The sequence below is a fragment of the Vipera berus genome (genome assembly GCF_964194415.1).
Source record: "Vipera berus genome assembly, chromosome: 3".
NCBI lineage: Eukaryota > Metazoa > Chordata > Lepidosauria > Squamata > Viperidae > Vipera > Vipera berus.
In genome coordinates, this window is record NC_138204.1 from 89,378,210 (window position 1) to 89,389,601 (window position 11,392).

Sequence of the window (11,392 nt, forward strand, 5' to 3'; positions counted from 1 at the left end):
TTGTATTCACCAGTTTAACTTCACACTGTTATTGCTCAAAGTCTCTCCTTAGGTTTAATGGCAGCGACGCCGATACGATCACTGAATTGTTAGTGTCAACTTTAGAATGAGCATGGCTGCCGCCATTTTTTCCTTTTCATTCCTAGTTGACACAAAGCATGGAGGGAGGGGGGTTGCCAGGTGTTGTGGTGGACAAAACAGACTTTCTCTCTTGGGCTTTCTCTCATGGGAACCAAGGTCATCATCTGCTCCCATGACTGCAGGCTGGGCGTTTCATGAAAAGCCCGCCAACAAGCTGCGTGGGGAAACGTAGTTGCTTGCATAGACTTAGAGGTGGGATTTCTTAACTTTGTACTGGGGAATTGCTATGCATCTCTTCAGACTTGGTTTCACTTTTGAAGTGCCAATACTTTGTATTAATAAACATGTACTTTGAGGAACTGCAAACCTCGGAGTTCTGCTCTATTTGTCTCTGTCTGTCGGAACCTTGACATCAAACTAAGTATGTAAGACAATAGATTTGAACAGCGTTCAGCATCATCTACACTTCTACAGGAAACCACAATAATGCCCAAATGATAAAACACACGTGGTGGCATCCTTATGCAAATGCTGTCCTTAAGTGCTCATGTTCAAACATTTGGTGCAAGTCACATTTGCATGACGATGTCATCATCACACATTTCATCCTTTGACTTCTTTTTGCTCTCCCTGAAGATATCCACCATCACATCTCTGCCATTGCCCAGTATCTCCTTTTTTCTAGAGAAAGAATGTTCTGTTGGGTTGTAGCTTACTGAGGATAACAGGGAAAATCAAGAGTTGCCAACAATGCTTATAAAATCAGAAAAGCACTTTTATTTACAATTCAATCATACAGTGATTAATTACAGCATTTTGTCTATTTTACTGTCTAGCCAAAAAAAAAACACGAAAGAAAGAAAATTTATGTTTATCTCAACATAAACATTCAGTTTCACAGGAGAACATTACATCGCTATCAATAAATTTAAATAATACTGTACAAGGTATGAAAGTACCGAAACATGAACTAGGTGGGTGAGAGGCTCACAATATTTTTTTTTAAAAAAACCCTTGGAATAGAACTTAAATTGCAATTTTGTCTGGAGTGTACAAATTATTCCTTTCATAATATAGTTGAAAACATCAAAGTAGAGTTTTTGCTTTACAATGAGACTCATACCCTACTTTAAAAGTGCATAAGACTGTACCTCCATTCCCCCCCCCCCATATATCTAGTACTAAATAATGGGACATTTCTAACTAAGTGATTTCTAAGTAATAGGACATCTCTAGGGAAAGGAAGTAACAACAATTAAACTCGTACATCTGTCGGTGTATGCCAGTTTAATTGTTATTTTCTTTTCCTAGAGCTTCCAAGGAACCATGGTCTTCTTTCAAGTTTCCTAATATTTCTCAAAGAATATTAGCTTCCACTATTATGTAGAACTTTAAATCTGTATACTGCAAGTACTTTATCCTCCCCACTATTTGTAGCATTGCAAACATGGGGGTCTGAGCATCTATTTATACAGAAACAAACCCTCAATTTAAGCACTTTTTAAATTTAACTAATTTCAACAGAAGAATGAAATGCATTTTTAAAGCTCCCTCTTGTTGAGATCAGTAGGTGTTTAAAATGCTTAGCTCCGCCAGGATTAAGCCCATTCTGAAAATAAAACCTTCAGAATATCATGTAATTATTCACAAGTAGCAGTGAATAATTTTGCATTTGCTACTTACAGGTTAAGAATACTATATACAAAATACATACATCTATTGTAGATTTACCCAGTTGTATCCCATCTCTGCATAGTACGTGTCTTCAGAATATGATACATTATTTACAAGGAATATATAGTATATCTTACAACATATTTACATACATTTCTACTGTCCAACCCTTCAAAAACAGTTGGGAAATGACCCATCTTCTAATCTAGAACAAAGGGTCAAATCACTGCTTCGTTGAGAAGTGCCTGCAGCCACAAAGTCCCCACCACCAAAATACTAGAGCAATAAAGAAAACAAAATTAAATATCCAAGCACTGGGCCACTTTGCAAGAAAGCAAAGAGATTTAACTGTTGAAGTAAAATTGTGGTAAGAGATCACAGACCTAGTAAACTGATCCAGGGATGACATAAAAAATTAGCAAATGGAGCTTTATAGGGATTTTGCAAAACAAGAAACACCTTTCCTGTTGCTAGCAAACAGTTAAGAGTTAAGCTGTTAAGAGTTAAGCTGCTCATATGGGGTCCTTGGTGCTCTGTGAGCTTGTTTTGTTCCAGACATTTCATTACCCAACTAGGTAACATAATCAGTGCTATGCTGCAATACTACTTCTATTCTATTGATAAACTGATCATATTGTATAACTTGCCTCTATGCAGGGTAGGAAAGGTGGGTTGTATGATGTGTGTGAGTTCCTTTTTTTTTTTTTTACAAAAAAAGCACTGCTCATAAGTAACTACTTTGTTGGTTATGTAGGTAAATCTGAAACTTAGTCCAGCATTACCAAAACTAAGGCAGGTTTCATCTGGCTTGTATTGCACATGAAACTTAATATTGTAAAATAAAAGCATAGTTTAGAAACATATCTATAGATTAGCCCAAGATCACAAGCACTTTGTGGCTGAGTGGAGACACGGAGTGGAGACAGAGGCTGCGCTCAAGAGACTGGTTTTCGTGAAAAGGCATAATTTGGTTGCATCCTTTCCAAAGCACATCAGCGCAATTCCTCCCACATTGAGTTGTGATGAGAAAGATCACCAAAGATTCTGAGCAAAGTCCAGCATCATCTAGTTGGTAAACTTGCAAAACTGTCCAGTTGCCTCTAGTTAATGGACTTATATGTTTGGTTTAAGTGAGTCTGCAAGACTGTAGGAGCCATTTATCTTCATCTTTCTAAAAATGTAAATAAATATGGCAGCTGTAGGACCTGCTACTGTTACTAAACAAGAAACTACGATGATGACAGGTGTCGCATAATCCAGCTCTTCAACTCTGGCTGAAAATGAAACAAACAAACAAGAACTGAGTATAACAACAATGGCCATTAGCAATGCTATCTAAAAGTTTCACTAGCAAATGTTAATCTATTTCTGGATTTAACATTACCTCCTCTTCCTTCTCTTCTGGGGCTGACACTTTGTTCAGAAACTGTACAAATTTCAGTCCCCTTTATGTCAATATTTATATAGCTAAATGTCACATTCATGGACAGAAGGTCCTGATAGAGAAGTACAGGTAATCCTTGAGTTAGGAATGTAATAGAGCCTGTCACATTCGTAACCCAAGGATTTGTTAATTGGGAGCCTTTGGGGGCATGGTCTCGTAAGTACTTTGGGGGGCTGGTGTCATAACTTTGAACTGTTGCTAAGTAAACCGTCATAACTCAGGGACTACCAAGGGGGGGGGGAGAGAAATAACATTATTCCCAACAAACCCCTAAGACACCCTTCCTCAATCTTGTAAAATGCATGGATTTCAATACCCAGAATTCACTACAGTAGCCATGCTCTCTGGAGAATTCTTGAATTAAAGTTCAAATAACTATCAGTTTGTGGAAAGCTACCATACAGCTTAATGTGGAAAGTTAACCAACTTTAGCTAGGAGTGAAATATGGGCTAAAGGGAACGTAATAAAATAATGAAAAGGCTTAAGTATTGGATCCACTGAAAACCCTGCATTTTTTATCACTTTGCTTCATTGTTATTTTCCTCTTCTATATAATCTCTTTATAAAGGTAGTCACTGACTTACAACCATTCTTTTAGTGACCATTCTAAGTTATAGCCTATGACCATTTTTACACTTATGACCTGTGCAGCATCCCCATGGTCACGTGATCAAAATTTGGACACTTGGCAACGGGCATGCATTTATGATGGTTGCAGGGTCCTGGGGTCATGGGACCACTTTTTGTGACCTTCTGACAAGCAAAGTCAATGGGGAAGCCAGATTCACTTCACAACTGTGTTACTAACTTAACAATTGCAATGATTCATTTAACAATTTTGGCAAAGAAAGTTCATAAAATGGGGTAAAATTTCACTTAACTGCCTTGCTTAGCAACGGAAATTTTGGGCTGAGTTGTGGTTGTAAGTCAAGGACGACCTGTACAACAGCTAGTTTGCTGTCTGAGCAATGTCTTTTAATACTGCAAGAATCCTAGCAACGGAAAGGAAGAACTGATCCCAGTTACCTTTTGGGGACTGCTACCCAATAAGCATGGAGGGTTAAGGCAAGGCAATCTGGTTGCAGTATTAGTATAATATGGTTATATGGTTCAAAGGCTGAAAAATATATACCAATTATTATGATCTCTTCTGTATTATTTCTGTCATCATCAGAAACATCCACCGGGTACACAACTGTATTATTTTTCAGTGTTGCAAGCAACGTCGCCGAGGTAATTATTTTTGGTGCTAGGTGTGATGTAGACGTTGTAATCAACTCCGGTGCTGCTATTTCTGATGTAGTAGACATAAACGTTTTCAGTGTTGCATGAGTTGTAGTTTCTGATGCCACATCTGATGTAAAGGATGTTGTTTCAGATGGGGTGGTTAACATTGTTGTTTCAGATGACGTGGTTAATGTTGTTTCAGTTGGGGTGGTTAACGTTGTTGTTTCAAATGGGGTGGTTAACGTTGTTGTTTCAGATGGGGTGGTTAAGGTTGTTGTTTCAGTTGAGGTGGCTGTTGAAAAGACTGAAGCTAAACAAAGAAATGAAAATATGTACTTCTGTTAATTATTTAAAGAAGGTAGTCTACTCTCGACAAACATAAAATCAGAATACATGATGTAGTATGTATGAGTGTTAATGTTGGCGTGAGAAGTCAACGTTAACATGAGAAATTCCCTGAGGGTGGTCTCCAGCACTAGTCCGAAAGCTCAGAAGACAAAACCCTTGGTCCCAGTGATCAGCCCAGACTGGGTCCTGCAGTGTTAATGTTGAATATTTTCAATCTGAATGCTCAAATATCTGAGATTTTAAAAACTTTATATATTGTTTTTTTTGTTTATTTGAATGTAAAATATTTGACATTCAGACTTTAGCTAAAGAATATTGACCATTAACCCTGAAATCACTTGAGTGAGGGAAGATAGTCTTCTCATCTCTGCCTTAATCTTCACCCTTCACAATCAGATTCTAAACAGGAAAGCTTTCTAAGTGTGACTAGAACATTTAAAAATGGATTTAATGATCACACGCTCTCCTATTGTGTAGTATATTATTAAAGGCTCTCAAAATGACCCACAACAAATATTGTAAAATTTATTAGTACATTAAATCTAAGGGTTCCAAACTCTGATTTGCAAATGATTTTTATCTATAATAAGTATTTTGAATAAGAATAGGCTGACCAATGAATTTCTGTCTCTTGCAATAATAAATAAATTGCTGTGATCTGACCCTTCATAATTAAAATGAGACTGGCTATAATAGGACTGCTGATACAAGATCGTTGCAGATGGAAAGGTGAAACCAATGCTTTCCAAGGCCAGTAGTAGTGAGGACACAATCTGTAAGTGCATTCAGAACGTGGCCTATTATATTCCCAGGAGTTTTATACCTTGTACAGAAATATATAGTGATTTTCTTTCCACTACACTTGTAACTTCATTGGTGACTTCACAAATATAGGTTCCAGAGTCAGAGGCCTGAGGATTTGGGATAAAGAGGTTGTACTTTTCTGTAATATTCTGGGCAATTCCATCAGGAAGCTGCTTCTTCCAGGCAAAGCTAGCCTTAGGATGACTTTCAGTCAGGCAGGTAAGTGTCAGTGCTTCTCCTTCTAGTATGGTGTTGCCTTGCAGTGCCACAATTTGTGTATTCCGTGGGCCATCTTAAGGAAAGCAAAGGATAGACAAGTTAAATTAGTAAAATGGAAATTGCAGGTCATAATAAGTGCCCCAAATGGGGAAAGGTTTGAGAACATCAACAAATTCACAGCTGTTTATTAACGGATGGATTTTTCCCCTTTATTAAAAACATTTAAAGTACAAATATTAATCAGATGGGGGAAAGCACTTTAAGCAGATACAAAATGAAAGCATAAACCAGAACTGCTCATTTGACTTGTCTTGCCCCAATTGTCTTAAGATTCCTTCCTATGTCTTCCTAAATCCAGTTCAGCCTATTGCAAGCGGAGGCAACCTTAACATGAATATAACCTGTGCTGGAATCTTTAGTCCATCAACATACTTACAATTTATCTCCATCACACGTGTAGACAGTCTGGGCTTCAAAGCCATTTCCTCTATCGGCAGCTCAGCTTTGCATATGATCTCTTTCCCAAAATCTTCCTCGGTAGGAATGAAATCAATCTTCAGGTTCTTGGTCTGCAATGAATTTGTATGAGGGTCTTGAAAAAACTCTTTTTTAGCAGGTATTTTTCCTTTTAGCAAAGTGATCTTCAACTGCTCAGAAGGATAGACCTCGGGGACACTACAGGTGACAGAAGCTGGTTGCCCAAGAATGAGAGGGCTTGTGAGCTCAATAACCGGATCGCTGGGGAATGCTAAAACAAGAAACGAAGAAACCATATCAGAGGAAGGTTGTTAGCAGCTAAAATCAAGCTGGAATTTGTCTGTCAATTCTCTGTTTACCACTACTCAGTCATGTTTTGAATGCAAACTGCTTTCCAGCTGATGGCATCTGAACAAATATCATGGCACAAGATTTTGCATGGAGGTCTTGTTGCTTGATATGTAAACTCTGAATGAACTAGCATTCTACACAGCATCTCAACACATGAACACCCCCAGAAGTCCCATAACCAAGGAGGAGAAAAGAATGACCCTGTGTCCAGTTCCATTATGCTACTACCTCATTTCAGTAAACAATTTTAATTTAATGCAAAAGCAAAATGAGCTATTTTACTTTCTCTATCTTCTAATCTGTTAGAATGTAGCATTCTAGGCTAATTCTGCTGACTGCCAGCAGTTCGATTCTGACCCGCTCAAGGTTGACTTAAGTTAAGAGTAAATGCACTGTATTTCTTTCCAGTTTAAGAGCATTCAGATTTGATAGATGTTTATGGAAAGGCATGCACCCAAGACTTTGTCATACAGACTCTAATTAACCTGTCTTCCTTTTTTGTGTGTACCCTCCACAACAACATTTTTTTATTGTCAATGGACCTGGCGTCCAGGATTATTAGGAAGTAACGACCTAAAAGACAGCTTCAGAATTTCAGTTACAGCACAATGGGCACAAATACTACCAAACTCTCCAATTGTTGCTGAAGGTTCTTTCTATTAAGCAGTGTCATCTGATGGAATACAGGAGACCTGTCTTAGTACATGCCCTCTGGAGTGGTGTGGGCACAGACACATGCATACACACACATACCAAGATATGGATGTCCGCTGCCTTGACTTTCATAAGTTCTTGAAAAACTAGTTTTTTGTGTTGGATGCACCAGCATTGTTGAATGGTTGAAATTATGCTTATGGCTAGCCTTGGTTGTATCACGTCTTTATGGATTCAGACTGACAGTGCACTTCAGTTCTGTTAAATATTTTATTATTTATTTCTATCCCACCTTTATTATTTTTACAAATAACTCAAGGTAGCCAACATATCCAACACACCTTCCTCCTCCTATTTTCTCCACAACAACTTTGTGAGGTGACAGAGAGAGAGAGAGAGAGAGAGAGAGAGAGAGAGAGAGAGAGAGAGAGAGAGAGAGAGAGAGAGAGAGAGAGAGAGGGAGGGAGGGAGGGAGGGAGGGAGGGAGGGAGGGAGGGAGGGAGGGAGAGGGACTAGCCCAAAGTCATCCAGCTGGTTTCATCCCTAAGACAGGATTAGAACTCATGGCCTCTTACTTTCTAGCCTGGTGCCTTTACCATTAGACCAATCTGGCTTTTCTTTTACTATATATATTTTATGATACAGATATAGATATAGATATAAAGAATTGACTTAGGAGAAAGTGTTAGATCTGTTTGGTGGAAATGGAATATATATACTACTCTTTTCAAATGCCTACAACAGAGGTCTTCAAACTTTGCCATTTTATGACTTGTGGACTTCAACTCTCAGAATTCCTCAGCCAGGCACACTGGCTGAGGAATTCTGGAAGTCCACAAGTCATAAAAGGGCCAGGTTATAACTTTATACAACATAAAATGTTATAAGCTTTCATTTCCACAAAACAGATGCTTTCTCCAGTCAGCGTCTAAGTCACCTCTAACACAGGTAGCCTTTGAGTAAAATATTAAAATATCTGTGACAACCATTCCTACCTGCAGATCAGTTAGCTACTTAAATTCCGTATAGGTGGAAACTTCAGGTATGCTATGAGAATTAGATACATTATATCTTACTACAGTTTAGTTACTTACAGTAAATGTCAACCATGACTGCTTTTTCTTTGGATGGTTCTCCCGGCTTGCAACCAGCAGTGCAGACATATTGGAGCTCATGTTGAAATCCAACAGACTGTATAGTTAAAACTGAACTGTTTCCTTGACTGTGTGATTTCCCACCTAATGGATTGTCTAACTGAGTTCTCCAGGAGAAGTGTGGGGATTCACAACCAGTTGTGTGACAACGTAGGGCAAGCTTGTGTCCAATTTGTGCAACAACCTTATGACCTGGCACAATGTCCTCTATTCCAAATGCTTTAGCTGAAACAAGAGAGAAGGAAGAACATTCAGGATATATGGCTGCAGTGTAACAGATTAATATTTATCTTCCTGCTGTTTATTACCAAGCAGTTATCCAAATGGACCAAACTCAATTTTCAATCACTTGCTTCTAGAAACCAAAGAGTCAAAAGCAGAGTGGAAATGTATATAAGCAGGCGTCAAGGGGAAAACATTGATTGACATGGGAATGGTGAAGATCCATACAAACAAAAATATAGCTAGAAGAAATTGCTTAATATAAACTCAGCCCCCAGAGTTGGTTTTGGAGCTGAGCAGCACCAAAATGGAATGAAAGAAAAAATAACTTTTTGTTCCACTGTAATATTTATACTTTTATCAACAATATTTTACAATAGAGACAAGATTTCTATTTCCATAACACTGTTACGATTAGAGTCCTGGTTTAAAGTGAGTGTTTGAATTTACACTTACAAACCAGCATTAAAGCAACAAATATCATAGATTTGAATGTGGAATAACTAAAGTAATCCAGACTCTGATGCAGCATACAGGAAAAAACCAAAAACGACTAGGGATTGTTATCCGGATGTGTAGTCATGGTGATATTAATCTCACATTCTGGGCCCAGGCCGAAAAATTAATGACATGTCTAAGACTGCAATCTTATAACCACCGATCTGGAAGGCCTATTGAATTCAGGGGAAGCATTTCTAACAAGGTTCAGACAATTATGCTATCTTGCCATTGATTCTGATGAGTTTCAGATATACTAGTGTTAAATTAAGTAGATGAAGATGGAATCCCAATACGTGCATATTGTATATGGAAATAGGCCTGCCTTGCAGCCTAAAGTTCAAGGTCTCTGCACAATTAGTTTGAACTACCTACCACTGAACTAACAATCTAAATATTTTTCAAATTAAGTCCCCTAAAGAGCCAGAGTTTAGTTTAAAAGGCACTTGCTTAAGGATGTCATTAGATAGAATTAAATATATAATAATATATAATTAAGCTTCCACTTAATGTATCAGAAGACTACATCACCTACAAATTAAGGCTTTCAAATTACAATCCCACCAATGCACTCTTAGGAAGACGTCTTCTGAATTCACTGGTTGCTGTACAGAAGTTACCATTCATAAGACGGCAGTATTATTTCTGAATCCAGGTGGATGTGTGCCTGCCAACAGCACAAGCTTGTTTACTTGTTAGTAAATCCAGTAGCCCCCAGTGGGATTATGCTTGCAGTAAGTCTGCTAAAATGGCATCCTCATTAAAATATATACATACCTTTACATGTGCAGATTTGAAAGATGTCTAAGGACGTTTATAAAATCACCCACCCTCTGTAACTCCTTTTTTTTTTAAAAAAAATGTCTTATCTCGGAGCAAATACATACTCTGAGCTGTTTATTTTTATTTCACGCGTTTAACGATGCAAAACAAGACAGGTTTTTCACCCCAGAGCACCAGCAAACTCACCCGTGGTGAATGTCAGGAGAAGCGAAAGCAGCGCTGAAGTCACTGGTGCCATTGGCCGCGAGGACTTCGGTCCGGTGGATGCAAAACTTCCAGCCGATTCAAACAGGACACTCCCGAAATTTCCTTGCCCGGGAATCCCAACAAGCACCCACTGTACTGCGAAGGAGAAATCGGTGCACGCCTCACCACCATCTCTTTCTTTTTATAAAGAGAAGGGGCGGGGGAGGGCTGGAGGTGGACGGAGAGTCGGGGAGTGGGGACTGTGGCAGAAAGAGCGGACCTTGGAAATTCCAGGATGGAAATTCCCGAACCCGAGGAAGAAAAAAACCGAAAGCGGATCTCCCACCCCAGGAAGCCTAGCCCACGTTGGAATTACCTCTCCGGCCCCCCCCCCGGCCCCCCCAGTTTCCTGCAGGGATTTTGGACGGCATGTGTCCCCCTAAGAAACTATACTGTACAGCGCTTGTTCGGGAGACTCTCCTATCTCTGGTGCGCATTTGGGTGTCTGTTCGAAGGAGAAGGTGAAGCAGGAAAGAACGAAAAAGAAAAGGATCCACTCTTTAATTCGCATAAAAATGAGATATTAGGAGCCCCCCCCCCTCCCGCTTTCTGCCAAAGGAACTGATGGGGAAGAATCAGTTTATGGGGTCTAAGCACTGAAAAAGTGTCTGAAACACGGATCTACAATTCAAGTGGTACTTCAGTTGAGATCCTCTCTCAGCTGTAGCTGAAATATCATTTGCCGACTGGGCATAAACAGTATTGGTCAGCTTTACAGGGCTTTTGCAGCGAGCATTTAGATCAGAGTTAGCAATACAGACAAAAGATCCCGTGAGAGGTAATACTATGTGTGTAGCAATGCCTGAAGCTTCCAGAAAGGAAACGCTGTGGAGTTTTTCAAATAATCTTCATCAAGTCCACTATCTAAGGATGGGTCTCTGTTTAAATAAATAAATAAATAAAACCTTTATTGTCAAAGTACAACATGTGTACATTGAGATTAGCTGAGCCTCCCCCCCCCCCCCGTGCTCTCTCCCCCCAACACACAGTGACAACAAACCCACCATCCCACCACACTATGTGAACCAACTACACCACACACCGGCCTCCCAAGTCAATTCTGCATAAGATTATGTCCCATTTAAAAGCCTAACAGCCAGTCTTTTGGAGAAGGTAAGATGATGTCATTTGTAGAATTGTACACCTAATACCTTGGGCAAATGGCAAAAGATCATGGCAAGTCCCAAGCATCTACTGTTAGAAGGCACT

At 39.2% G+C, this 11,392-nt stretch overlaps 1 protein-coding gene across 1 annotated transcript; it reads right to left on the reverse strand.

Annotated features, from left to right (window-relative positions):
* Positions 1 to 2,320: 2,320 nt before the first annotated feature.
* On the reverse strand, positions 2,321 to 10,265 carry VCAM1 (vascular cell adhesion molecule 1). Its single transcript, XM_081322195.1, has 6 exons — positions 10,124 to 10,265; positions 8,375 to 8,659; positions 6,235 to 6,546; positions 5,599 to 5,871; positions 4,333 to 4,737; positions 2,321 to 3,029 (listed from the first exon to the last, which is right to left on the reverse strand). Exons 1-6 carry the CDS (start codon positions 10,173 to 10,175, stop codon positions 2,869 to 2,871), a joined length of 1,488 nt encoding a protein of 495 aa, XP_081178321.1. The 5' UTR covers positions 10,176 to 10,265; the 3' UTR covers positions 2,321 to 2,868.
* Positions 10,266 to 11,392: the final 1,127 nt, after the last annotated feature.

Bases quoted from the DNA above. Each gene is read 5' to 3' on its own strand.
- VCAM1 (XM_081322195.1), bottom strand. From the start codon at position 10,175: ATGGCACCAGTGACTTCAGCGCTGCTTTCGCTTCTCCTGACATTCACC. The intron at 4,738-5,598 runs GTATAAAACTCC...TTCTTTGTTTAG, and splicing joins ACTATATATTTCTGTACAAG to CTTCAGTCTTTTCAACAGCC. The intron at 3,030-4,332 runs GTATATATTTTT...TTTCATTTTCAG, and splicing joins AGAAGAGATCATAATAATTG to CCAGAGTTGAAGAGCTGGAT.